The sequence below is a fragment of the Oenanthe melanoleuca genome, chromosome 12, assembly GCF_029582105.1.
Source record: "Oenanthe melanoleuca isolate GR-GAL-2019-014 chromosome 12, OMel1.0, whole genome shotgun sequence".
NCBI classification, from domain to species: domain Eukaryota; kingdom Metazoa; phylum Chordata; class Aves; order Passeriformes; family Muscicapidae; genus Oenanthe; species Oenanthe melanoleuca.
The window spans coordinates 165,637-188,179 of NC_079346.1; the positions used below are offsets into that span (position 1 = coordinate 165,637).

The 22,543-nt window shown below is 54.9% G+C and overlaps 1 protein-coding gene across 2 annotated transcripts in view; it reads left to right on the plus strand.

The window, feature by feature from the left end:
- The first annotated feature begins 705 nt into the window (after positions 1-705).
- The window catches only part of PLXND1 (plexin D1), a 66,916-nt gene continuing 45,078 nt past the window's right edge, over positions 706-22,543 (plus strand). For both annotated transcript variants that reach the window (XM_056501294.1, XM_056501295.1), the window contains exons 1-5: positions 706-2,177; positions 14,691-14,867; positions 17,818-17,949; positions 21,026-21,126; positions 21,784-21,913. In XM_056501294.1, coding sequence (XP_056357269.1) covers positions 816-2,177; positions 14,691-14,867; positions 17,818-17,949; positions 21,026-21,126; positions 21,784-21,913 — 1,902 coding nt within the window. In that variant the 5' untranslated portion in view covers positions 706-815. The remainder of the gene's footprint in view (positions 2,178-14,690; positions 14,868-17,817; positions 17,950-21,025; positions 21,127-21,783; positions 21,914-22,543) is intronic.

A 22,543-nucleotide genomic window follows, 5' to 3' on the forward strand; every position in this document is an offset into this window, starting at 1 on the left:
TCCCCTCACCACGGGCAATCAATTCACACGCAGGGGACGAAGGCAGCAGGAGTGAACCCGCTCAGGTGCAGCGATCTCCGGAGGGGCGGTGGTTCAGGGGCTGTCCCCTACATCATCCAAGTGTGTAATTTGGGAAATCACTTCTTTAGATCTTTCTTGTTCAAGTGGCACCCGTTGGAGGGCAGAGGAGACACCCAGGCCGGTCTGTGCTCCGTCTGTCCAGCGGGAAGAGCCGCTCCGGAGCTGAGGCCCGTCCCCCGCCCGGTCCCCGGGGAGCGAGAGAGGGAACTGCGGGGAGGATGTGTGGGCTGCGGGGGGCTGCGAGGGGGCTCCGGGGGCGGCTGTTCCGGCTCGCCGTGCTGCTCCGCAGCTGGGAAAAGCGCTTCTTCCCCCGCCCCTTCCCCCCCGGCCTGTCCTGCTCCAAAACGCGCAGAAGGCAGAGGAGGGAAGGGGGACAGCCCGGAGCAGCCCCTCAGGCGGCGGGGGACGCCCTGGCCGGAGCCGCCCGGAGCCGCCCGGTCAGCGGCGCGGGAGACAGCGGCAACTTCACGGCACGCACCCGGCGGGCCCGCGGCACCGGGACGCGGGGAGTGGCGGTGGCGGTGGCGGTGCGGGGCGGGCGCGGGGGCGGGCGCGGGGCGGGGGCAGGGAGGGGGCGCGGCCGCACGCCCCGCCGCCCCCCGCCGCCCCCCGCCGCGGCCGCCACTTCCCGCGGGCGTCGCTCGGCGGCGGGCGCTGCCTCCGCAGGAAGCGGCCCCGCGCCCGCCCCTCCGCGCCCGGCGACGGGCACATGCACTGTGCGGCGCGGCGGCGGGATGGCTCCTGCTGCTGCTGCTGCTCCCGCTCCGGCCCCGGCGGCGGCCGCTGAGCCGCGGCCCCCCGCGCTGCTGCCGCTGCCGCTGCTGCTGCCGCTGCTGATGCCGCTGCTGCCGCTGCTGCTGCCCGCCCGAGCCGCCGGCCTGGAGGTGCAGCGCAAGTTCCTCTCGCCCACCCTCACCAACAACTTTGCGCTGGACGGCCCTGGCTCCCGCGTTTACCTAGCGGCCGTCAATCGGCTGTTCCAGCTGTCGGGGGGCGACCTGGCGCTGGAGGCGGAGGCGGCGGTAGGGCCGGTGCTGGACAGCCCGCTGTGCCACGCACCGCAGCTGCCGCAGGCCTCCTGCGAGCACCCCAGGGTGCTCACCAACAACTACAACAAGATCCTGCAGCCCGACCCGGAGCAGGGCGTCCTTGTCGTCTGCGGCTCCATCTACCAGGGCCTCTGCCAGCTGCGCAGCATGGCAAACATCTCGGCGGTGGCCGTGCGCTTCCCGCCGGGCGGCAGCGACTCGGTCAGTGTCGTCCCGAGCATGCTGAACGTCGCGGCCAACCACCCCAATGCTTCCACCGTGGGGCTGGTGCTGCGCCGCGGCGGCGGCGGGGCGCGGCTGCTGGTGGCCGCCACCTACACCGGCTTCGGCAGCCCCTTCTTCCCCCGCAACCGCAGCCTGGAGGACCACCGCTTCGAGAACACGCCCGAGATCGCTATCCGTGCCCTCAACGCCCGCGGCGACCTGGCCAAGCTTTTCACCTTCGACATCAATCCCTCCGACGACAACATCCTCAAGATCAAGCAGGGCGACAAGGCGCGGCACAAGCTCAGCTTCGTCCGCGCCTTCTTGCAGCACGGGGCCGCTCCGCCCGCCCGCCGCCCGTACGCCTACCTGGCGCTCAACAGCGAGGCCAACGCGGGCGACAAGGAGAGCCCGGCGCACAGCCTGCTGGCCCGCATCTGCCTGGGCGAGCCGGCCGAGGCCACCCTCAACGGCAGCGGCGAGACCAAGAAGCTGACCGAGTCCTACATCCAGCTGGGGCTGCGCTGCGGCGGCGCCGCCGACGCCTTCACCCGCCTGGTGTCCGTGTTCCCGGCGCGGGCAGCCTGGCGCGGCCCCGCCGCCGCTCCCGGCCCGGCCCCGGCCCCCGAGGAGCTGCTCTTCGGCGTCTTCGAGCGCGCCGGGGCCGGCGGCGCCCGGGGGCGGCCGCAGTCCGCGCTCTGCGTCTTCCGCTTCTCCGAGATCGAGGAGACGATCCGGGCCGCCCGCAACTCCTGCTTCGTCAGCCCGGCCGCCGGCATGGTCACCGTGCTGGACAGCGTGGTGCAGGGCACCGGCCCGGCCTGCGAAAAGCGGAATATACAGGTACGGCGGGCGCCTGCCGGGGCGAGGGGCGCGGGGAGCCGGTGGCCAGCGGCCCCATCTCGTGTCCCGTCCCGCGGCCGCTGCTGTCGCCACCTCTCCCGAGCTGGAGCGCATCCCCGCTTCCCCCGGGCGGGCAGTTGAGCCCCACACCTCGCTGCCCTCTCTGCTCTCCCGGGGACTCTTCCGGCTGCTCGGGGACAGCATCCTAACCTGGGCGCTGGTACCCGCTTCTCCTGGCTGCCCTGCGCGGCTCGATGTCCTCGGGCATCGCCTGCCCCATGTCCCGTCCCGGGCGCGCAGCCCTGCCAGGGACGGCACACGGGCTCCCTGTGCTCCCCGCGTTCGTGGCAGAAGTTTGCCATTGTCACAGTTTGTTACTGAGTGGCCGTAAATGTTAGCGCGACACAGAGTCGCTTGTTTCCCTTCTCACTGAAATTATACGATGCTTGGGAAAAAAGAGAGAGAAAAGGGCTGCTTTAATGCTGCATTTTTTCCCTTCCTCTGGGACGAGTGCACAGCTCGGCTCCATCAAAGATTGTGAAAACATCTGTTTGATTTCAGAAGCGAGATAGAGCATTTGGGCTTGGGCTTCCCTGTGCAATGCCAGTGGCAAAGAGAGAAAGGTTTCCCATGGTAACCAGAGTGTTTAGTGTGGCATCTCCACTCTGTGGTAAAATATGTAGTCTTAATGCACTTGGTTCATAGACCTGCTCTAGCAAAGTTGAACAGTTTTTCCCTGGTGGCAAAGTATAAGCTGCCTGACAGCCAGCAAATCGAGTAGTTGGAGGTAATTCCACAAGGACTGGGTGTGTTAAACACTGGGAGCTCAGTCCTGACATCTTGGCATGGTCATGGCTCTCAGAGGACTTGCTGGGAGTCAGGAATCCTCTTTAGGGGATGTGAAGGCTCCAGCCCTTGCTGGCTGTGGCTGATGCTCAGCATCCTTGTGGAGCCTGGCTGGGATGGGGCTGCCTGCCAAATGGCAGCACCGGGGCTGAGGGTGCTGGAGGCACTGGGGCAGTGAACAAACAGCCTGGTCCTGACTGAAAGACAGAGGCAGAAGCACCCATCACCCACACCAGGACTGCTGTGCAGATACAGATTTCTCTAACCTTTGTTCAGTAAAGAAAAGAATCATGACAAGCACCAGTCTGCTGATGTTCAAAGTATCAAGTGCCATATCCTGTAAGGTATTTAGACACCTCATTCATGAGTGCCTCAAAGGAGACTAGGCACAGTTGAGATTTCGCTCCATCTTTGGTCCCGGCCTGTCGCACTGTTCACTGTAATGTGTGCTCCTGGTAGCATCTTCCTTTCCAAGTACTACCTGGGTAGGCAGGGAGGGTGACCAGGAGCCTGTTGTCACTGATGCCATAAAGGCCGAGAAGAAGGCTGTGTTCCCAAAGGGATGGACAGCAGGGAATGTGAGGATCAAGGGGATGAGCTGAAATAACTGAGCACTGCCAAGCCTTTGGGAGTCAGTGGGACCCCTCTGAGTTTGCAGCCTTAGTGAGATCAGGCTGCAAGAAAATTTGCTCATGTGGAGAGAGCAGTAAGAGCGGTGGTGATATGAGATGGATGGGGAGACTGGGTTCTAGTACCAGCTGACATTGCTGCTGTGCCACTGGCCTTGAAGCAGTCATTGAACCCGAGGTGCCTCAGTTTCCCACATACTCTCATATTTATTGTTATTCAGAAATCCAACTAGTGTAGTGTCAGATTGCATTTGTAAAGCTGCTTTGAGATCCTTTGATGTCAAGTACAGCAGGATATAAATGAAGCATAACATTAATATTCGTTCATGCCTAATATTTCTACACTTCCCACTTATTTGAAGCATATTCCTCTAAAACAGTTGACCGAGCCTGGTGGGAAGCCATCCTGCTAGTCAGGAGAGCCTTCCCTTCCTTTTTTTTTTTTTTTTTTTTTTTCCTTTTCCTTTTCCTTAATAATTAGAATTGCCAACAAGTTAACAAGCTGTTTTTATTTTCAAGTCCTGGAGTGGCAGTGTCAAGAGAAGAATTGTAATAATGTGTTTCTTTGTGCTGCAAAAAGCTAACATCAATTTCCACCTTCAAGACAGTGAAATGCTCTAATATGTTTTGCGTCCCAGACCTGGAAATGCAGCAGGAAAATGTATTAAAGCAGCAGCTGGTCTGGCAAGGCAGATCAGTATCTATCTGTCTTCCCATTGTGAGCTCCATTTCTCCTCCTGCTAGTGGGTTTCCAGTTTTCCCATTGCCTGTGCATCACTGATAGGGGCTCTGGTGTTAGTAAGTGTGGCTTGTTAGTTCTTCCTGAGGACTTGAGTTTTAGTCTCATTTTGGAATAAAAACATCCTGATATTGGCCTGATTCATTCCAAGAATGTGTTCAGCTGAAGTAGTCAGTTGTTACAAGTCTGGGCCACGGTTAGGTGTAATGCACTGTGAAAGGAAAATCACTGACCCCTTGTGTGCTCTCCAGTCTAATTGAATGCTCCTCTCCAGCAGTGCTTGCTTTGACTCAGCCAGGGACTCCAGCTCCAGCACCAGTGAGGGGTTTTTGGGGTGGGCACTCAGGCACCAGCCATCCCTCCATCCCCAGAGCTGGCTGATGTGGGGCAGGGCTCCCCACCCCTCACTGCTGGGAGTTCTGAGGGAGCCTGGCAGAGAGCAAGGGGCTTTGTCCCTGTCCAGGTCGGTGTGGTGGCAGCCCCTTGTTTGGCTCCCATTGTGGCCATGTGGGGCTGGCCCCACAGGGGGCTGTGGGGCTGGATGGGGCAGGTGGAGCTGCAGCTGCCCTGCAGCTCAGCCTGGAAACGGCCCCTCTCCTCCATGGCAATGCTTGCACATGCCTAACAGCTTTGTGTGAGGAGGAGAAAATGTGCAGAGGAGGATGGTCTGGGTCAGCAGTGGGGGCTGCTGGTCCTTCTCAGTGGGGGCTGCTGAAGGGTCACACACGGGGATGGATTTGCAGCAGCAGCTCGGGGAGGAGGGTGTGTGAGGGAACATTTAGGTTGGTTGGCTTCTTGCACCGACAGTGAGTGGGAGAGCTCTAGGTTTGCTTCCCCTCAACCAAAATAGTTTTTTATAATGAATTTTGTGTCAAATGCAGCTAAATTGGAATACTTGTACGGAATCACTGTGCTGTTTTGCCCACTCAAAGCCCGTGTGGAATTTGGACTCGAGCCCCCAGAAGGGAAGAGGAGTAGGAGCTCTCTGGAGCAAACTGCCTGGAGCAGTATTTGCAGCAGTGTGCTGACAGAGCTTATCAAATTCTTGGGACACTGCGTGGGTTTCTAGCTCATATTTAGCTGTTCTACCCCAGGAGATCGTGGCCCAGTGGGTTTGAAGGTTATGCTGGCTGCATGGCTGGAGTGTGGCACAGCTGTGGGATGCTGAGGCCATTCTGAAAGCAGAGCAGGCAAGAGCCCATCCCTAGCTGCTGCTGGCCTGAGAGCCGTGGCCGTGGGGGCAGCCAGGGCTGTCCCCCAGTGCCTCTCAAACAAAGCAGTGCCTGGCTGTTCTTTGGCCACCCTGTGTCTGTCCCAGGGGAGCAGAGCCCCCACAGTGTCCTCTTGCCACTGCCCCGTGTCCCAGTGGGGACACGGCCAGGCACCTTTGTGTGCACACTTTGCTGTGATGAGCAAGCTCATTTGAGAAAAAGCTGAACTGAAAACCCCCTCCCAGGCTCCCTGTGCCAGGCTCAGTGTCTTCTGTGGTTTCTGCATGAGCCCCATGGTCTCCTAAAAACTCCTGGAGAGGTACAGAAAGCAGACATATTCATTAGGCCTAGATTTGCTGGCCAGGCAGCTTCATCTCTCTTGGGAAATATTTTGGGGTCTACAACTCAAAAAAAGGCTGAAAATCTAGTTTGTTTCCTCTGCTGAAAACCATAGGCATAGTGGCATGGGATAATAAAATGTTTCAGCATTAATTCTCAAGTTTCTGGCTCTTGTGGCTTTGTGTCAGATCCTACATGGTCACTGAACACCGTGTTTGGGGGTGTAATGATGAGATACCCACCAGTGAGCTGTACTATAATGGGTTGTTAAATAAAATGAACTCCTTGGATAGACTATACAAACAGTCTCTGTATAGATGTGTGCCTGGGCGTGGAAATGTGGTTTAAAACCAGTCAGAAAATGTTCCCAAAGAAAAAAATCTCATATACACGTGGGAATATGACAAAGCATCTACTTACTGTCCAAATACACTGTGGCATCTCCATGGGATAGGGTTTTATAGAAGCTGAGTTACTTTGAAGTGCTAGTTTATACTAATTTAGAAATTCCAAACATGAAACTAAATGTGCTCTAACCCTACATCTACTCAAATAAATCCAGAGGATTAGCCACAGAAAGGAAACTGGGAATTTACACTTAATTTCTTCATTAAAAATGAGTCAGGACTTCTTGTAGTAAGCTTAATTTCTGTCTTTTGCAGTGCAGCTGTTCAGAGCTGCTGGCAGCACCCCAAGGTGTCACTGCCCAGGTGCTGCAGAGCTGCACTGTGGCTGTCCCTCACTGTTTGCTCTGGGCTGTGGGTCACACACAGAGGTCAGTGTCCCTCCAGCTGCCCTGCCCTGGAGGGGCCAGGGGGACCCAGGCTGGCCCCACAAGAGGTTTCAGCCCCAGGTCACTTTGCCTGGCTTTGGGCCCAGCCCAGAGCTGCCTACCTGTTCTGTCTCTCACCTGGTCCTGCTGGGCTGTGGTCAGCTGTGGGTTAGGTTTCCTTGGGAATTTCTGTGCAAACAGCTCCTGCTGCTGCAGTCAGTGCACAGAGCAGCTGTGAGAGCACCATCCCTGCTGGGAAGGCAGGCTCAGCTCTGTGCCTGGGGCTCTCCCACTGCCAGGGCTGGCACGTCTCCTGAGCAGGTCTGGGAATGCTTTCCTGGGGCCCCAGGGCTCAAACCTGCGCTGCATCTCAGGCTCAAACAGGTCCCAGGCTGCAAAGGGAAATTCGGTCAAGGTGGCAAAGGTTTCTGTGCCTGGGAGCAGGAAGTTGTGCTGCTTCAGGGAACAGAAACTGGCTCCTGGCTGTGGCCTGGTGCCTGCTGCTCTGGGAGCCCAGTGGGCAGCCGGGCTGGGCTGGCCAGATGCTTGCCCTTGTCCCTTGGCATGGCAGGGGGCTCACGGGCATGCTGCTGCTTCTGAAGAGCTCTGCCAACAGCTGGCTCTGCAGACCTAGGCATTCCTGGTACCTGGATGCTCAGACCACATTCGATCTATTGAGCTCATCAAATCTCCTGTGACTAAATGTGTGTTGGTAAAGAAATTATTTTGTTTTCAAGCTGGGCTGTAACACCCTGCAGCAGGTGGAGGAGGTGGCAGACTGTCTACAGCATGTCCCACTTTGAGAGGCCAGTAGAATTTATTGCTGTTCTTGAGCAGAGGGAGCAGTTCTTGTTGCTGACATCTGGAGAGCAGCTCTGCTGGCTCAGGGCTGTGGGACAGCCCTGGCAGCAGGGATGTGCTGCTGAGCAGGGTGGGTGGCAGAGCCCACTGTGACTCACCTGACACCTGCTGAGTGTCAGGGGCTGGTGCAGCCCGGGGGGAGCGCTGGCTCCCTGTGCAGCTCCCTGGGAGTCAGGACAGGATTCTCCAGGGGCTGGGGCTGTGCTGGCTGTGGCACCTGCAGCAGCAGGGATGGCACATGCTCTGACCTGCTGTACCCATTCCTGTGCCTTCCTCTCTCATTTATCAGACCTGTGGGTAAGCACAGCCTTGCGAGGAGGGACAAGAGGCTCCTCAGCGTGGACAACACGGTAGGGGTTAACTTGGACAGTCAAGCTCTTTGTTCGGGGGCTTGTTCTGCTGTGCCCCTGCTCTGGATACAACGGGGCCAGAGCCACAGTCAGGGCTTTGCTGCCGTGCTCCCAAGGGTGCTGTGGGAGCTGTGGAGCTCTGCTGGGGTGGTTGAGCCCAGACACAAACCCCTGTGAAGTCGCAGTGCCCAGGGAAGCTGCAGGCTCGTGTTTGCACCCTGGCTGATGCTGTGCCAGCTGCTGCAACAAGGCTGCCTGTCTCTGGGCCTGAACCACTGGAGGGTTGTCTGCAGGTTATGTATTGTAAGTGGAAATGGAATATAAGTTTTTCAATTCTAACCCATAAACAAAATTTCCTGAAAGTCTGGGTTTTGAAAGCCTGTACCTCTATTATTTGGAGGAAATCTGGAACTTGCCTTTCCATTTCTGTCTCATCTCTGTTTAGTTGGGAGGGGAATGGGGTAGGAGGTGAGGACCTCCAGAGCTGAAGCTGTGGAGATGTCAGCAGTGCTTTCAGAGTGATGCCTGGAGAACACCTTTTGCTTTGCTCAGGTGCCTGCCAGAGGCAGGAGGAGCCCTGTTCATCCTTTGCACTTCTATAACCATTGACAATTCTCTTCACTTGAATTTCTTCTGTCCCCAGCATGAGGGCAGGGGTTAGAGTGGAGGAAGGCTGCACTGGGGGTCCAGGGAGGTGATGTGTCTTCTGTAGACTACACCTGTATAGCTTGGTTGCTTCTGCATTTGGAGTTAATGAGCAAAAAGGGTTTTGTTAACTTTTCCATGAGAAGCTTCTTCTGTGGGCTGGGTGCTTGCCCGAGAGGCAGTGGTTTGTTTTTGGGGCTCTGGTGCTGAGGCTGTGGAGCAGGTGATGGGGGGGTACCCAGAGGGGGATAGCACTGCAGCACAGCGTTGCTTCTCAGAGGCAGATTTTACTTGAGATGTGTAAAAGAAGAGTAGAGTTCTGCTCATTATCTCGAGGCTTAATTGATTCAGCAGAACCAATGAGGAAAATACAGGAAAACATTTACTATAAACTTTTGCTAAATGAAATAGATTTGAACTGACACATGCAAAAGACCAGTTTTGTTAGGTAAGAAGCTGTTACTTTAATGGATGCTTTTTTCAGCCCTGACTTGCACAGATATGCCTTCGGAGCACTCTGAGCATGTGAAGTGCTAAGTGTTAGTACTAGCAATAATAAAATAGTAACGACCAAAGATCGAGGAGCCAAACTCATGGCTCATCAGGGACTCTTCCCTGTGGATGAGAGTTTGAATGCTCTGAGGTTGGTTACTGAGGCCAAAGCTTAACGTAAATGAGAAACACAGGTTGAGTGGTGGAGGGGTAAGGAGGAAAGAAACCTAAGAAAGTACAGCCTAAATAAACCAAGTGTTCCTCTGAACAGTTTCGATGGGGGAGTTTCTGCTGATTTCTGAGCAGAGTGGGTGTCCTTGGGACGAGGCACGCTCTGGGAAGAGGAGCTGAGTTTCCAAGAGGGGATTTAAAGGACATTCAAGCTCTTGCTGCTCTAACACGTGCTGTTCTGACTGTGACAACCCCTCTGGAGCCTTTTTGTTAATCCCTCTGCTTGCCCATTCCTGGTGGATTTGATTGTATAATCTGAAGTGTTGTATTTAATGCAGGATGAAGGCTAACATAATAAGCTTGACCAGTCTCCCTGGCGGCATGAAGGATGTGCAATTTCAGTTTAAAAAGAGCTTCTTTTTCATGTTTCTCTGCTTTGAGCAGTTCCCCATGTGGTGGCACTTGCTGTTTCAGTGCCCTGCTGGGGGAAGCACTGGTGGGTGCCAGACCCCTGACTTGTGTGGGGCAGGGAAAGGGGGACCCATGCTGGGGCTGCCAGGGCTGGGAGGGGTGTTTTGGGGGAGGGCTGTGTGGGTCCTGCCAGTCCCCTGAACGCATTGCCTTTAGCTTTTTGCTCCATTTGGGGTCAGCATGACAGGGCTGGGGCTGATGGAGTGATGGTGGCCATGAGCTGGGCCAGTTGTGGCTGAGGAAGGAGCAGAGGAAGCAGAGGGGAATCAGTGTCAGCTGCAGGCACCAACTGTGGTGCCACTGCTGGAGCTGAGCTGGAGCCTCTGAGCACTCACAGCACAGATGGTTGGATGGCAGTAGGGGCCCGTGGCAGTTGCAGCAGTTGCCAGGCTTTGGCCCCAATGCAGCAGCCTGGCTGTGCCTGCAGCCCAGCAGTGCCCTGCTCCTGTCCCAGGCTCTGTCCCCTCCTGCTGGGGTGGGTTCTGGCAGGCAGCAGCCAAGCTGTCTGCCCAGGGCTGCCCCTGCCAGAGCAGCAGATGGAGCCTGGGTTTTGCCCTCTGTGATGATCTGGACACTGAGAGCCTCTCCCAGTATTCTCAGTCTCACCTCTGGTGGTCTGGGGTCTGTGGCTGCGGGGAGGGGAGCACAGCCAGCCGTGCCTTTCCCCAGCATCAGTCCTGTGCTTGCTGTCCTTCTGTCAGTGCTCTGTGCTCTGCCCCCTTCCTCTACCCCAGCCCCCTGTCCCACATGGGGCTGCCAAGAGTGAAATGTAGGAGCTGGCAGGAAAGAAGAGTTTGGAAGAGTAGAGAGAGGGAAGAATGACGTTTTTAAGAGTGGTAGGTCCCTGCAGGCACAAGGTCCAGGTGGCTGCCGGGAACAGAGGGATGTGACCATCACTGGTGTCACATTAGTGACCCATAAAGCACCCTAGCCCAGGACTGGCATTGTACAAACGGGCAAAAACAGCAAAACTGCTGCCTCCTCACTTGAGGAACTTGTGGTCTAAGCAAACAGTGAAACCAGAGTGCAAGTCTCACTTTAAACCTTTTATTGTATTTTTTAAGAATGTCTGCTGTGCTATGTGGATCCTGTGCTGTTGATAACTATTGAGAAAAAAATTGTCCAGATTCACTTTGCCAGAGATTCTCAGCCTGAGTGCCTTTACTGGCCACAAGTGCACATGGATTTGCCTCTTGTTGCCTAAAAAACATGATGGGAAGTCTGTGCTAATGCCTGCCCTTGAGCAGCACTGCAGCTGGACACTGCTTACATCTCAAGTGCCTCAACAGTGGAGTCCTCTTCTGAGGATGACATTTTCCTCCAGGCATCCCAAAAAGCCTGGTTTTGACAGGTCTGGTTGCAACACTGCAGCAGATAAATGAGTGATTGTGTGTACAAACTGCTGGGGGACGGGGGAGCTCCGGGGGGAATGCTGGGGGTGTGTGGTTGGTCTGGGCTCTGCCTGACACAGAGCAAGGCTTGTACTTTCCCTGAGCCTAGTGCAGCCAGGCTGGCTTGGCATCACTGGCTCTGTCCACTCTCTTATGCAGGATTTCCCCACTGGTTTTTAGCCTGTCTCTACTGTTCAGTACGAGTCTGTGTCCTGCTATTCATTTCAGACAGTATCCTAATTATTCTGAATATTCTCTCTGCAGTCAGAAATTTCCCTGAGTCATACCTAAATGTTAATAAAAGCCTAATGGTTTATGTTAAGGAAGGCAAGAGATAAAACTAGAGCCCTTTTATCACAGCCTTTAATGGCCTGAAAATGTCAGTTGTGTGGGAGCAGCTGCCAAATTTTGAGCCTATGAAGATGATGGCTAAGTCCCACAAATCAACAAGTTTGGAGCGGATTATGTGATACTGGCTGTGTCATTTTCCCAGGACTCCAGGCATGCTGGAAGCCAGCACTTTAATCCTCTCTGATAGGAAGTCAGAAAGGGGCCGGGCTCCCCTTCTCGCTCCAGATCTGGAGCTGCTGCAGCCTGGCCGGGGAGGGCAGGGGCTCAGGGCTTTCCTCTGCACAGCTTCTGAGTCACAAATTAGCTCCAGCTTTGCTTGAGAACTATTTTTAAGGTCACAAACACAGGATGCAGAAATCAGCGCATTTCATGGTTTTCCTGAGAGCTGCCTCACCACTCCTCTTCCTCCTTCTGTTTCCAGCAGACTTCCTTCCCGAGGGGACATCCTGCGTGCCCAGGGCTGGGGAGCTGTAATGGAAATTCTAGGAAATTGCTTTTTATGCTCCTTATAGGCCTGGGATAAAGAATTGAACTCACACTGTGAAGGCAGCTGAACTCTTGAGCTCTGATGTGGCTGGAAATCTTTTATCTCTGTCCCACTTTGTTTCTGCAGTCGCACTCAGGGGTTAATCTGAGTAACCATCCTCTTAGCTGTGGCCCCTTGATTTGAATTCATTTGCATCACTTGTGAAGTTCTGCAGCAACATATTGCAGTGTGCAGGGGCACAGCAGTGTGTTCCCCTCATCCTGCTCAGCTGCTGCTGCTGTGGCTGTGCCCAGCTTGGCCCAAGAGGCTCCTCAGCAGTGGCAGAGTGGCAGAGTCAAACCTTTTGTGGGCAGCAGGTTTCGAATCTAAAATCAGCCCACAGTTCTGTGAGTTACTGAGTACCCACAGCATGTCAAAGAAAAATAGAGGCAATACAGTAAATGCCCACAGGGTGTTTTATGCAGATTATAAAAAGAGATTGGTTTTGGAAGAAAACTTAACATTTGTGCTTTTCCCACTTCAGGATAGGGCAGCTTGATTTAAGAAGGAGTTAGATTTAACCCCTTCCCCTTGGAGATGGCTTTCTCTTCCATTCATCCAGTGCAGTTCTCCAGCTGTGGTGGCTGCCTGCAGAAGGATATGACTTGACTGCATCCTGTTTACTGTAGGTGATGGAGTTAGCTGTTCTCTTGGTGCTGTGGGGTAGCAGCAGCAGCACAGCATGTCATCCCCTCTTTGGACCTGGGAGAGGGAAATACCATGAGTCTCCTGCCCATCCGTTTGTTGGAAGATCTGATGTCATTTGAAGAAAGGTGTTGCAGAGGAAGGATGTGTGCAGCCAAAATAAAGCTTGGCCTGGGTTAGAATAGGTACATCCTGTTTACTATGGAAAACACTTTGCACTGATATGAGCTCTGAAATGCATGATTTATAATCAGGCAGGCGCTGCAGATAAGGGACTTCCTGTGATTTTGGCCACCTGTGAGAATAAAGGGCCATGTCTTTCAGGCTGGCAGGCTGTGATGTTGGTCCCGGCTCCTGCACAGCTGCTGTAGAGAGGAGCTGATCATCCCTTGGGGTCCCAGGTGGCAGGAGGTGCCTCTGTGCCTCGGTTTTCCTGCAGGAAGGAGCCTTGTAAGCTTTAAGTGATGATATTCTTCAAGAGTAATGGAGAGAAGCTAGAGATAATCATCCCTAAGATGAGTAAATAAACCCAAGTGAATTTCTAAATATCTGTTTGTGAAGAGAAGGAATCATTCAGTTGGAAACGTGAGTGGGTTGCCATGCCCTCTGCATAGTATAAACAAAGTTGTGTGGCCCAGTTACTGGGCAAACATACACACTTAAGAATTTGGGCTGTGATTTTACTTTTTACTAGAATGAGATGCAGTAAAACTGCAAAATGCATTTAGCATTGCATCCACAAACTTGATCCTTTCTTGGTCCCCTAAGAACAGAGCTGCAGCTTTGAATGTGCAGCCCTGTTTGGCACTCACGTGAGTGGTCACAGCCTCCCCAGGCTGCACCTGGGGTGACACTGGATGGTGTGCTGATGGCCCTTGAAACGTGCCCATCATTTGCAGGGCTCTGACTGCACCTACTGCAGCTCAGAAAAGCTGCTGCAGGAGTGACTGCAGGTGAATTGCTGGCAGTGAGACTGTTGTGATGTTCAGGTGTTGTCAAATCCATCCAAGTTCTCTGAGCAGAAATTACACAAGAATCTCAGAGGATTTGGAGTGAGGGGCTCATAAATCTTGGGTGCGTCTTGGCACGGCAGTAAGAATATGAGGCTTCAGTTCCCTTGCAAATGCTGCTGTCATGAAGCAAATGCACTAATTAATTTAGCACAGGAGACTCAAGTCTGTTGTCTTGCTTTTGGCCAAACAAGTCGAACGCCTGCCCATGGGCACAGGCCAATGACAAGTCCTTAAGCACTGCCTTTGCCCCTTGGCACCTGGCAGTGAGTGGATGTGGGAGCCCTGCTGGCAGCCTTGTGCCCCGGGTGCCAGCCCTGCAGCCCAGCTCATCAGCCAGGGTCAGCTGCATTTTCCTGTTCCATGGCTCAGCAGAGCAGGGCTCTGAGAAGTCTGTCCCGATGGCAGGGGAGCATAGGGATGTTTGTGCAGCACGCAGATGTTTGTGCAACACACAGATGTTTGTGCAGCACGCAGATGTTTGTGCAGCACGCAGATGTGCAACACAGAGATGTTTGTGCAGCATGCAGATGTTTGTGCAGCATGCAGATATTTTTGCAGTGTACAGATGTTTGTGCAGCACGCAGATGTTTGTGCAGCACGCAGATGTGCAACACAGAGATGTTTGTGCAGCATGCAGATGTTTGTGCAGCATGCAGATATTTTTGCAGTGTACAGATGTTAGTGCAGCACGCAGATGTTTGTGCAGCACACAGATGTTTGTGCAGCGTGCAGATGTTTGTGCAGCGTACAGATGTTTTGCAGCATGCAGATGTTTTTGCAGTGTACAGATGTTTGTGCAGCATGCAGATGTTTGTGCAGCATACAGATGTTTGTGCAGCACACAGATGTTTTTGCAGTGTACAGATGTTTGTGCAGCATGCAGATGTTTGTGCGGCATACAGATGTTTGTTTGTGCAGCATGCAGATGTTTGTGCACCATACAGATGTTTGTTTGTGCAGCATGCAGATGTTTGTGCAGCACACAGATGTTTTTGCAGTGTACAGATGTTTGTGCAGTGTACAGATGTTTGTGCCACCTGCTGACCTGTGTCTCTCCCCAGCTGCAGCCGGAGCAGCTGGACTGTGGGGCCGCACACCTGCAGCACCCCCTGGCCATCGTGAACCCCATCACAGCCTCCCCCATCTTCACCTACAGCCGCCTGACTGCCGTGGCCGTGGCCAGCGTCAACAACTACACCGTGGCGTTCCTGGGCACGGCCAGTGGAGGACTCCTGAAGGCAAGTGGGCCCAGCAGCAGCAGCAGCAGCAGCATGGGCCAGCTGAGCTGGGACTGGGGGGTGTCGGGGCTTCCAGCACCTCTGAGAGTGACATCTGCTGCCTGCCTGGTTCGAGCACCTGCTTCCTTCAGGCAGTGGAGAGGGGATTGGGTACTGCAATAACCTGGGCAGTGGTACACGCTGCCTGGTGGCTGTTAGTCACTGTCCAGGGCTGCCATGTCAGCAGGATGAACCCTAAGCTGAAAATTCTATTGTGCAGCACTGGATTATTAATTAATTTTATTAAACTATTATATAAATTATATTGCTATAATTTTTAAACAATAATATTATATACACAATATAATTTCAATTACAATATTATGTTATTATTTTAATTGTTGAAGTTATTGCAATTATTAGAAGCTCTTCTAATAAATTGTCCCTTGTTTTTAAAGACTCCATGCAGACAGGAGAATCACAAAGAGATTCTTCTTCACAGCTGAATCCAAAGCAGGTGTGAGCCCATGGTGGAGTCTGTTCTAGATAACATGCCAGAGGTGATGCAGTGATGCAATGCCCCAGCTCTGCAGCCAGGACACAAGGCCAAGCTCGCAGTAACCTCAGTGCTTGAAGTTTGCCAGGGAAAGTTTTGATTCCAGGCAGCCACAGCAGTCTGGTGAGCTGCCAGTATCACAAGTCCCGAGAGAGAGAGGAGGGGGAAAGGCCTGGAGCAGAGACAGCTGATACCTGCTTTATCTGTGCCTGGCGGGACTGGTGCATAATGGGGGATGCTGCATCAAAATACTCGCATGGAAAAAACTTACCCAGTCTCTTCCCTTGCATCTAAGTGCTGCTGGCAGAAATGTGGGAGTAATCACAAAGGAGCTCCCTGCTTTGATTTCTGCCCAGAGGGGCAGTAATTTGGGAGGGTGGGAGGGGGCTGGCGCTGGGCCAGGCGGGGCTGGGGGCACAAGCCACCCGCGGTGAGGCTGTTCACACGGGCTGTTCACACGGCATTAACAGCTCTGCTCCATCATCTCCCGGAGACCAGCCTTATCTGCACTGCCTCCATTAGGGAGAGGCTCCTGGCTACCCTGCGCTGGGATAATTTGCTCAGATAGCTGTAATCTAATTCCACAACACAGCTGCACAACCAGAAGCCCTTCTACCTCTGGGGCTCCTTGCTCTTTGGCACGGGACGCAAGACACTTTGCGTGAGCAAATCATGCAGACTTGATGCCTGAGAAAAGACAGCAGAGGGGCAGAACTAGTGCTTGCCCAGCTCCTGCCAGCAGCAGTTAGGGCGCCAGGGGCATGTATGGTGAATTAATGCAATTCTGTGGCTGCAGACAGGCATTTGGTGAGGGCCAGTAGCACATCCAGCAGTCACGAGAGGGCCAGCAGTGCTTGGGCAGCGTGGCTGGGGCAAGACGTTCCAGGGCTGGGTGCCCTCGAGGGTAACGTTGGAGGAGGGGTCTGTCCTGGTGTGCCCAGGTCTGTCCTGGTGTGTTGGGGTCTGTCCTGCGGTGCCCAGCTCTGTCCTGCTGTGCCCAGCTCTGGAAGCTGCAGACCAGGGCTGTGCTGAGGTTTCCCAGGGCTTCCCTCGCTCTGCTCCCACCAGACCAGGGCAGTGTGTGTCTCCAGCCCACTCCAGCTGCTGCCCCAGGACTGGGGGTCGCTGCCCCTCCGTGCTGTGGGGGCTCTCCCCCAGAGCCTGCAGCCCCTGGGATCAGGGAAATTGCCTGGGTGAAGAGGGTGTAGGGTGAGCATCCCAGGAGGCAGAGGGACCCAGGCACAGGTGTCTGTGAGCAGCCACACGTGAAGCACATCCCAGCAGGAGGGAGAGGGGATGCAATGGGGAATGTCAGGGCTCAGTGCATGGACATCTTGGGTGATCTCAGGGAAATAATTCAGCTTCTGGCTAGCCAGATTTTAAAATGGACACAGTGATAGCTCCCTGCTTTTTCTGCATAGCTCTCAGTGCTTGCATATGTTTCTTAGCAGAGAGAAGCCTGAGCTGTCATACTGGGGTGTGTCGGTGCTGCTCTAGTGTAGGAATTAATTAACCTATGTTAATTAATTAATTAATCCACATTTAGAGAACAGAGGCACACTTGCTCATTACAATTATTGCCTTCCCTTGCTAGCAAGGAGACAAGATTTTTCCTCACTCTTTCTGCTTTAAGCTGAGAAGTGACTGTCACGAGAAATTGTGTGGCTCCATTGTTATTTCCTCTCAGCAATGCCACATTTAATTTACTGAATTTTCGAGTCAAATGCCAAGACATTCAGAGAACTGAAAGGCAAGCTGATGCTGTGCAGCCTCCTCCATCACTGCCAGTGCTGGGGCTGGTGATTCACGAGCCAAGGTAGGACTTGGCACTCTTGTGGCAGCTGCCATGGTCTTCTGGAGTCAGCAGGGACAGGAGCTTCTTCTGGCTGGGAGTGACAGCACTTATTTTTCAAATATGCAGGGAGCAGGAGATGCTGTGCTGTACAGCCCTGTTGCTGATTTTCACTGTTTTTCATTAAGTTTTGGAAACTCAGTGTTCTCTGTCCAGAATGTGTGTATGTATGTGCTGAGGCCTGAAGGCTGGTGCCACTTGCATGGGGGTGGTACAGACACTGCTGTGCATGCAGCTGTGCATGCAGCTGCGCATGCAGCTGTGCAGGGGCAGCGCCTCCTCAGCCCCTCTGCAGAGCAGCCCCTCAGAGGTGCCAGGCAGGGGAGGGTCCTGCATCCCTGAGCAGGGCTGGGGCTCTCTGGGCCGTGCCCTGCCTGCCCAGTGGCACAGAGCTGCCTTGCCAGGACAGCACTGGGTGTGCAGGGAGTGCAGACATTCACAGTGCTTCACGACTTGGGGCACTGCTGTGTACCACTGTGGTTTTTATGTATAACCAAGGAGAAAGAATCTTCTCCCCTCAGTATTTGAAAATGGTCTCAGTGAGTGGCTTCTTCTCTCTCCAGATTAACCTGGACAGTACAATGAAGGTTATTAGCAGGAGATCCATCTCAGTGGCCTATGGAGAGCCTGTCCATCCCATCATGCAGTTTGACCCTTCTGATTCCACCTACCTCTACCTGATGACCTCTTACCAGGTGAGATCTTCAGTCATCAACAGAACAGTTCTTGGAGCACAGCACGCGTTTGATTGAGCTCAGAGCTGGGAGCAGAAAGGGACAGTAAGATTTTCTCTAAGATTAATGGTGAGAGCCAAGATGTTCAGAGCTTTGGCTGTCACTGGGCTTTCTGGGGAGGAGCCTGGCCATTCTCCTGGGCTGGGTGACAACACCATGCAGCCCAGCTCGTCATGTCTTTGTGGTGGTCAGGTAAAAAGAAGAATGAAAGATGCTGAAACCAATTGCACTTATGGGAGTGCAGAAATAAGCAAAGGTTGTTCCTGTTCAGAAACCCCAAAATGCCAGTACATGGTCTTTAGGAAGGCTTTCAGGAGATCCTACAGACAAAAAGTCTGCCTGGTCCCTGGGAAGGTTTCTGCTCAGCTTGGCAGGAGGGCTCTGCAGGGACCTGGAGAGCTGCAGCAGGTACAGACAGACAGCCCCGTCTCCATCAACTTAACAGAGTGGGAAGATGAGAGCTGAGTGCTCCAGGCACTGATGGTTTGTCCTGAATTACATTTTAATCTGTCAAAACAGATGCACAGCCACAAATGTTACATGTCGCATTTGTATTTTGCAAGCTCTAATTCCCTGCAGGTTGGTCATTATCATTTCCCAGACCCCTCCCAGGATGCCTCTGTAGCTGATGGCTCCAACTGTGTCCTCTCAGCCCCTGGCTGGGCTGTGCCCTCCACTCAGGCTGATCAAACAACTGGTGTGCTGCTTTTGGTGCCTCCTTGACTGCTTCTTTTCCAGTAAATCTGATGAGTTAATTTTTCTCTGGTGGAGTTAGCATCCAGCAGCTTGGCAGGGCTGGGGAGCAGTGAAGTGCTGTGTGTGCAGGGGGGCTCTGGCCAAGGAGCCCACAGCTGGAGTGTGCTTGCCTGCTGGGAGCTCAGGGCTCTTGGCACCTCACATTTTCAGTCCCCACTGTTCCAAACCACTCAGGTTTCCTTCCCAAATGTTTAGAGATCAAAGGAGAGAGCAGAAACCAACACATGCTTTCCCTTCCAACTGCTCCTGCCAAGTGAGTCCCCAGAGGTAGTTTGATACTTTGATTTTTTTACAAATCAAGGTTTCTAGAGTGGTGCTGCTTTCTGATCTTTGTGTAAACAGCCAGAGTGCTGGGCTCTGTCTGGAGAGGAGATTTCTGCAGGTCTGGGTGAAAGCTTTTCACAGAAAGGGACAAGCTGTGAAGTTGTGTCCGTCTGACACTCTGAAAGATGCAGTGTCACACTCTGACCTGGTCATCACATGGCTCCTGCCATGGCACCAGAAAAGGAACAGCTCACCCAGCCCAGCCCAGCCCAGCTCAGCTCAGCTGGCTGCAAACCCTGCGGGTTCCTGAGCCCTGGGGCATCCTTCCTGCCAGGGCTCAGGCCCCTGGCTGGGACAGCAGGCTCAGCACAGCTGGGACTGGTGCTGGGTGCCATGGCACAGCTCCAGCTTCCAGCTGAGCCAGGGTCTGCTCCTCTGGGTGCTGGGAGAGCCTGCTGCAGGGTGAGGGTGTCCCTGCCCAGGGTGAGGGTGTTCCAGGTTAAGGGTGTCCCAGCTCCAGGTGCTGGGGTTTTGTCTCCAGCTGCACGTGCCCATGCTGGGGCAGTGCTCCTGGGTTTGGGGCAGTGCTCCTGAGGCTGGGGCAGTGCTCCTGGGTTTGGGGCAGTTCTCCTGGGGCTGGGGCAGTGCTCCTGGGTTTGGGGCAGTGCTCCTGGGTTTGGGGCAGTTCTCCTGGGGCTGGGGCAGTGCTCCTGGGTTTGGGGCAGTTCTCCTGGGGCTGGGGCAGTGCTCCTGGGTTTGGGGCAGTTCTCCTGGGGCTGGGGCAGTGCTCCTGGGTTTGGGGCAGTGCTCCTGGGTTGGGGCAGTGCTCCTGAGGCTGGGGCAGTGCTCCTGGGTTTGGGGCAGTGCTCCTGAGGCTGGGGCAGTGCTCCTGGGTTTGGGGCAGTGCTCCTGGGTTGGGGCAGTGCTCCTGAGGCTGGGGCAGTGCTCCTGGGTTTGGGGCAGTGCTCCTGAGGCTGGGGCAGTGCTCCTGGGTTTGGGGCAGTGCTCCTGAGGCTGGGGCAGTGCTCCTGGGTTTGGGGCAGTTCTCCTGAGGCTGGGGCAGTGCTCCTGGGTTTGGGGCAGTTCTCCTGGGTTTGGGGCAGTGCTCCTGGGGCTGTGGGGCAGTGCTCCTGGGGCTGGGGCAGTGCTCCTGGGTTTGGGGCAGTGCTCCTGAGGCTGGGGCAGTGCTCCTGGGTTTGGGGCAGTGCTCCTGAGGCTGGGGCAGTGCTCCTGGGTTTGGGGCAGTTCTCCTGGGGCTGGGGCAGTGCTCCTGGGTTTGGGGCAGTGCTCCTGGGTTTGGGGCAGTTCTCCTGGGGCTGGGGCAGTGCTCCTGGGTTTGGGGCAGTTCTCCTGGGGCTGGGGCAGTGCTCCTGGGTTTGGGGCAGTGCTCCTGGGTTGGGGCAGTGCTCCTGAGGCTGGGGCAGTGCTCCTGGGTTTGGGGCAGTGCTCCTGGGTTTGGGGCAGTGCTCCTGAGGCTGGGGCAGTGCTCCTGGGTTTGGGGCAGTGCTCCTGGGTTGGGGCAGTGCTCCTGAGGCTGGGGCAGTGCTCCTGGGTTTGGGGCAGTGCTCCTGAGGCTGGGGCAGTGCTCCTGGGTTTGGGGCAGTGCTCCTGGGTTTGGGGCAGTGCTCCTGAGGCTGGGGCAGTGCTCCTGGGTTTGGGGCAGTTCTCCTGAGGCTGGGGCAGTGCTCCTGGGTTTGGGGCAGTTCTCCTGGGTTTGGGGCAGTGCTCCTGGGGCTGTGGGGCAGTGCTCCTGGGGCTGGGGCAGTGCTCCTGGGTTTGGGGCAGTGCTCCTGAGGCTGGGGCAGTGCTCCTGGGTTTGGGGCAGTGCTCCTGAGGCTGGGGCAGTGCTCCTGGGTTTGGGGCAGTTCTCCTGAGGCTGGGGCAGTGCTCCTGGGTTTGGGGCAGTTCTCCTGGGTTTGGGGCAGTGCTCCTGGGGCTGTGGGGCAGTGCTCCTGGGGCTGGGGCAGTGCTCTGGGGCTCTAGCCCCTCTGGCAGCAGCTGTGCTGTTGTTGTGCAGATGACACGGGTGAAGGTGGCTGCCTGCAGCCTGTACCCGACGTGCAGGGAGTGCCTGGCTGCTGCTGACGCCTACTGCGGGTGGTGCACCATGGAGACCAGGTAGGAGCAGCCCTGCCCCGTGCCCTGCAGGGTGTCCTTGGCCCTGGAGCCTGGGCAAGCATTTCTGCTGCCTTTTGTATCTCCCTGCACTACCAACAGTCTTTTTCCATTCCTTTAAAAATCCGTGCTGTTAGAAACAATTGCATCTGACCCAGAGGGTTGGGATGTTCTTCAGAGCCAAGATTTCACCGTAGCTGCATTGTCACAGCACAGGCAGCTGCCTGTACAAAGAATCTCTTGCAGGAGTCAAACCATGGGACTGGGAGAACCCATACCCTGTGAAAGTCCATCTTTTGCCCCTGCAGATCTATCAGTAGCAGACAGTCACACGCAAAAGGGGATATTCAAAATTAGATTCCACATTTGCAAAGTGAAGATGTCGGACAAAATGTCATCCTGTCCCCCCGAGTTTGGGTTCAGCCTGGCCTTTCCTGCCTTCCTCAGTCCTGCTGCTCCTCTGCTGCTGTGGGAGCACATGTTTTTATCACAGCAAGCAGACACTTTAAACAGCAGCAAATGTTGAGGCTTAGCTGCATGGGTGAAGGAGAAAGATACCAACACAAGATTTTCTCAGGAGCTACCCTCACAAGGAATTCAACATTTTTATCACCTGTTTTAAAACTCATCAACCAGGAGCTGCTCCTCTGTTCATTGCAGGTGTTCTCTGCAGCACGAGTGTACCAACTTCACAGGGACCAACTTCTGGGCAAGTGTGAGCGGGGGAGTGCAGCAGTGCCCATCCATGACCATCCTGGAGCCCGAGATCAACATCGACAAGGAGAACCCGGTGCGTTGGTGCTGGTCCCAAAGCAGCCCTGCAGGGCTGTGGGGTCCCTGCTGCTCCTGGGGCTGGTGACATCCTCCCCTGGAGCTGCACAGCCCCTGGTGCCCTGGGTGGGCTCAGGGCTGTGGGGTCCCTGCTGCTCCTGGGGAAGGTGACATCCTCCCCTGGAGCTCCTGGTGCCCTGGGTGGGCTCAGGGCTGCTGGGCAGGGCTATGGCTCCTGGCTGTGAGCAGGGGATGCTCGTGCTGCTGCATCAGGCCCAGGAAGATCTGGGCTGAGCTGCCCCTGCAGCCTGAGCCAGCTGGGTCCAGCTTTGTGGGCAAACAGCACCTGGAGCTGAGCCACGGGCAAAAACCACCAAAACCCACCCAGCTGCTGCCCCAAACACACAGGGCACGGTCACAACATTTCAGATACAATCAGCTGCACGCAGCTGAGTCAGCTCATTTCCTGGTTTTGTATTGTTGCTCTTTTAAAGTATTTCAATTATATTTTAGAGGTTTTCACCAAAATACTGTTTGTTTCAAGACAGACCCTGTCTGTGGGCTTGTTTTGGAGTTGCCTACCTCTGAACAGCTTCTAAAATGTTGACAATTTCAAAATATAATTTTCTGTGATAATAGCTGACTTTTT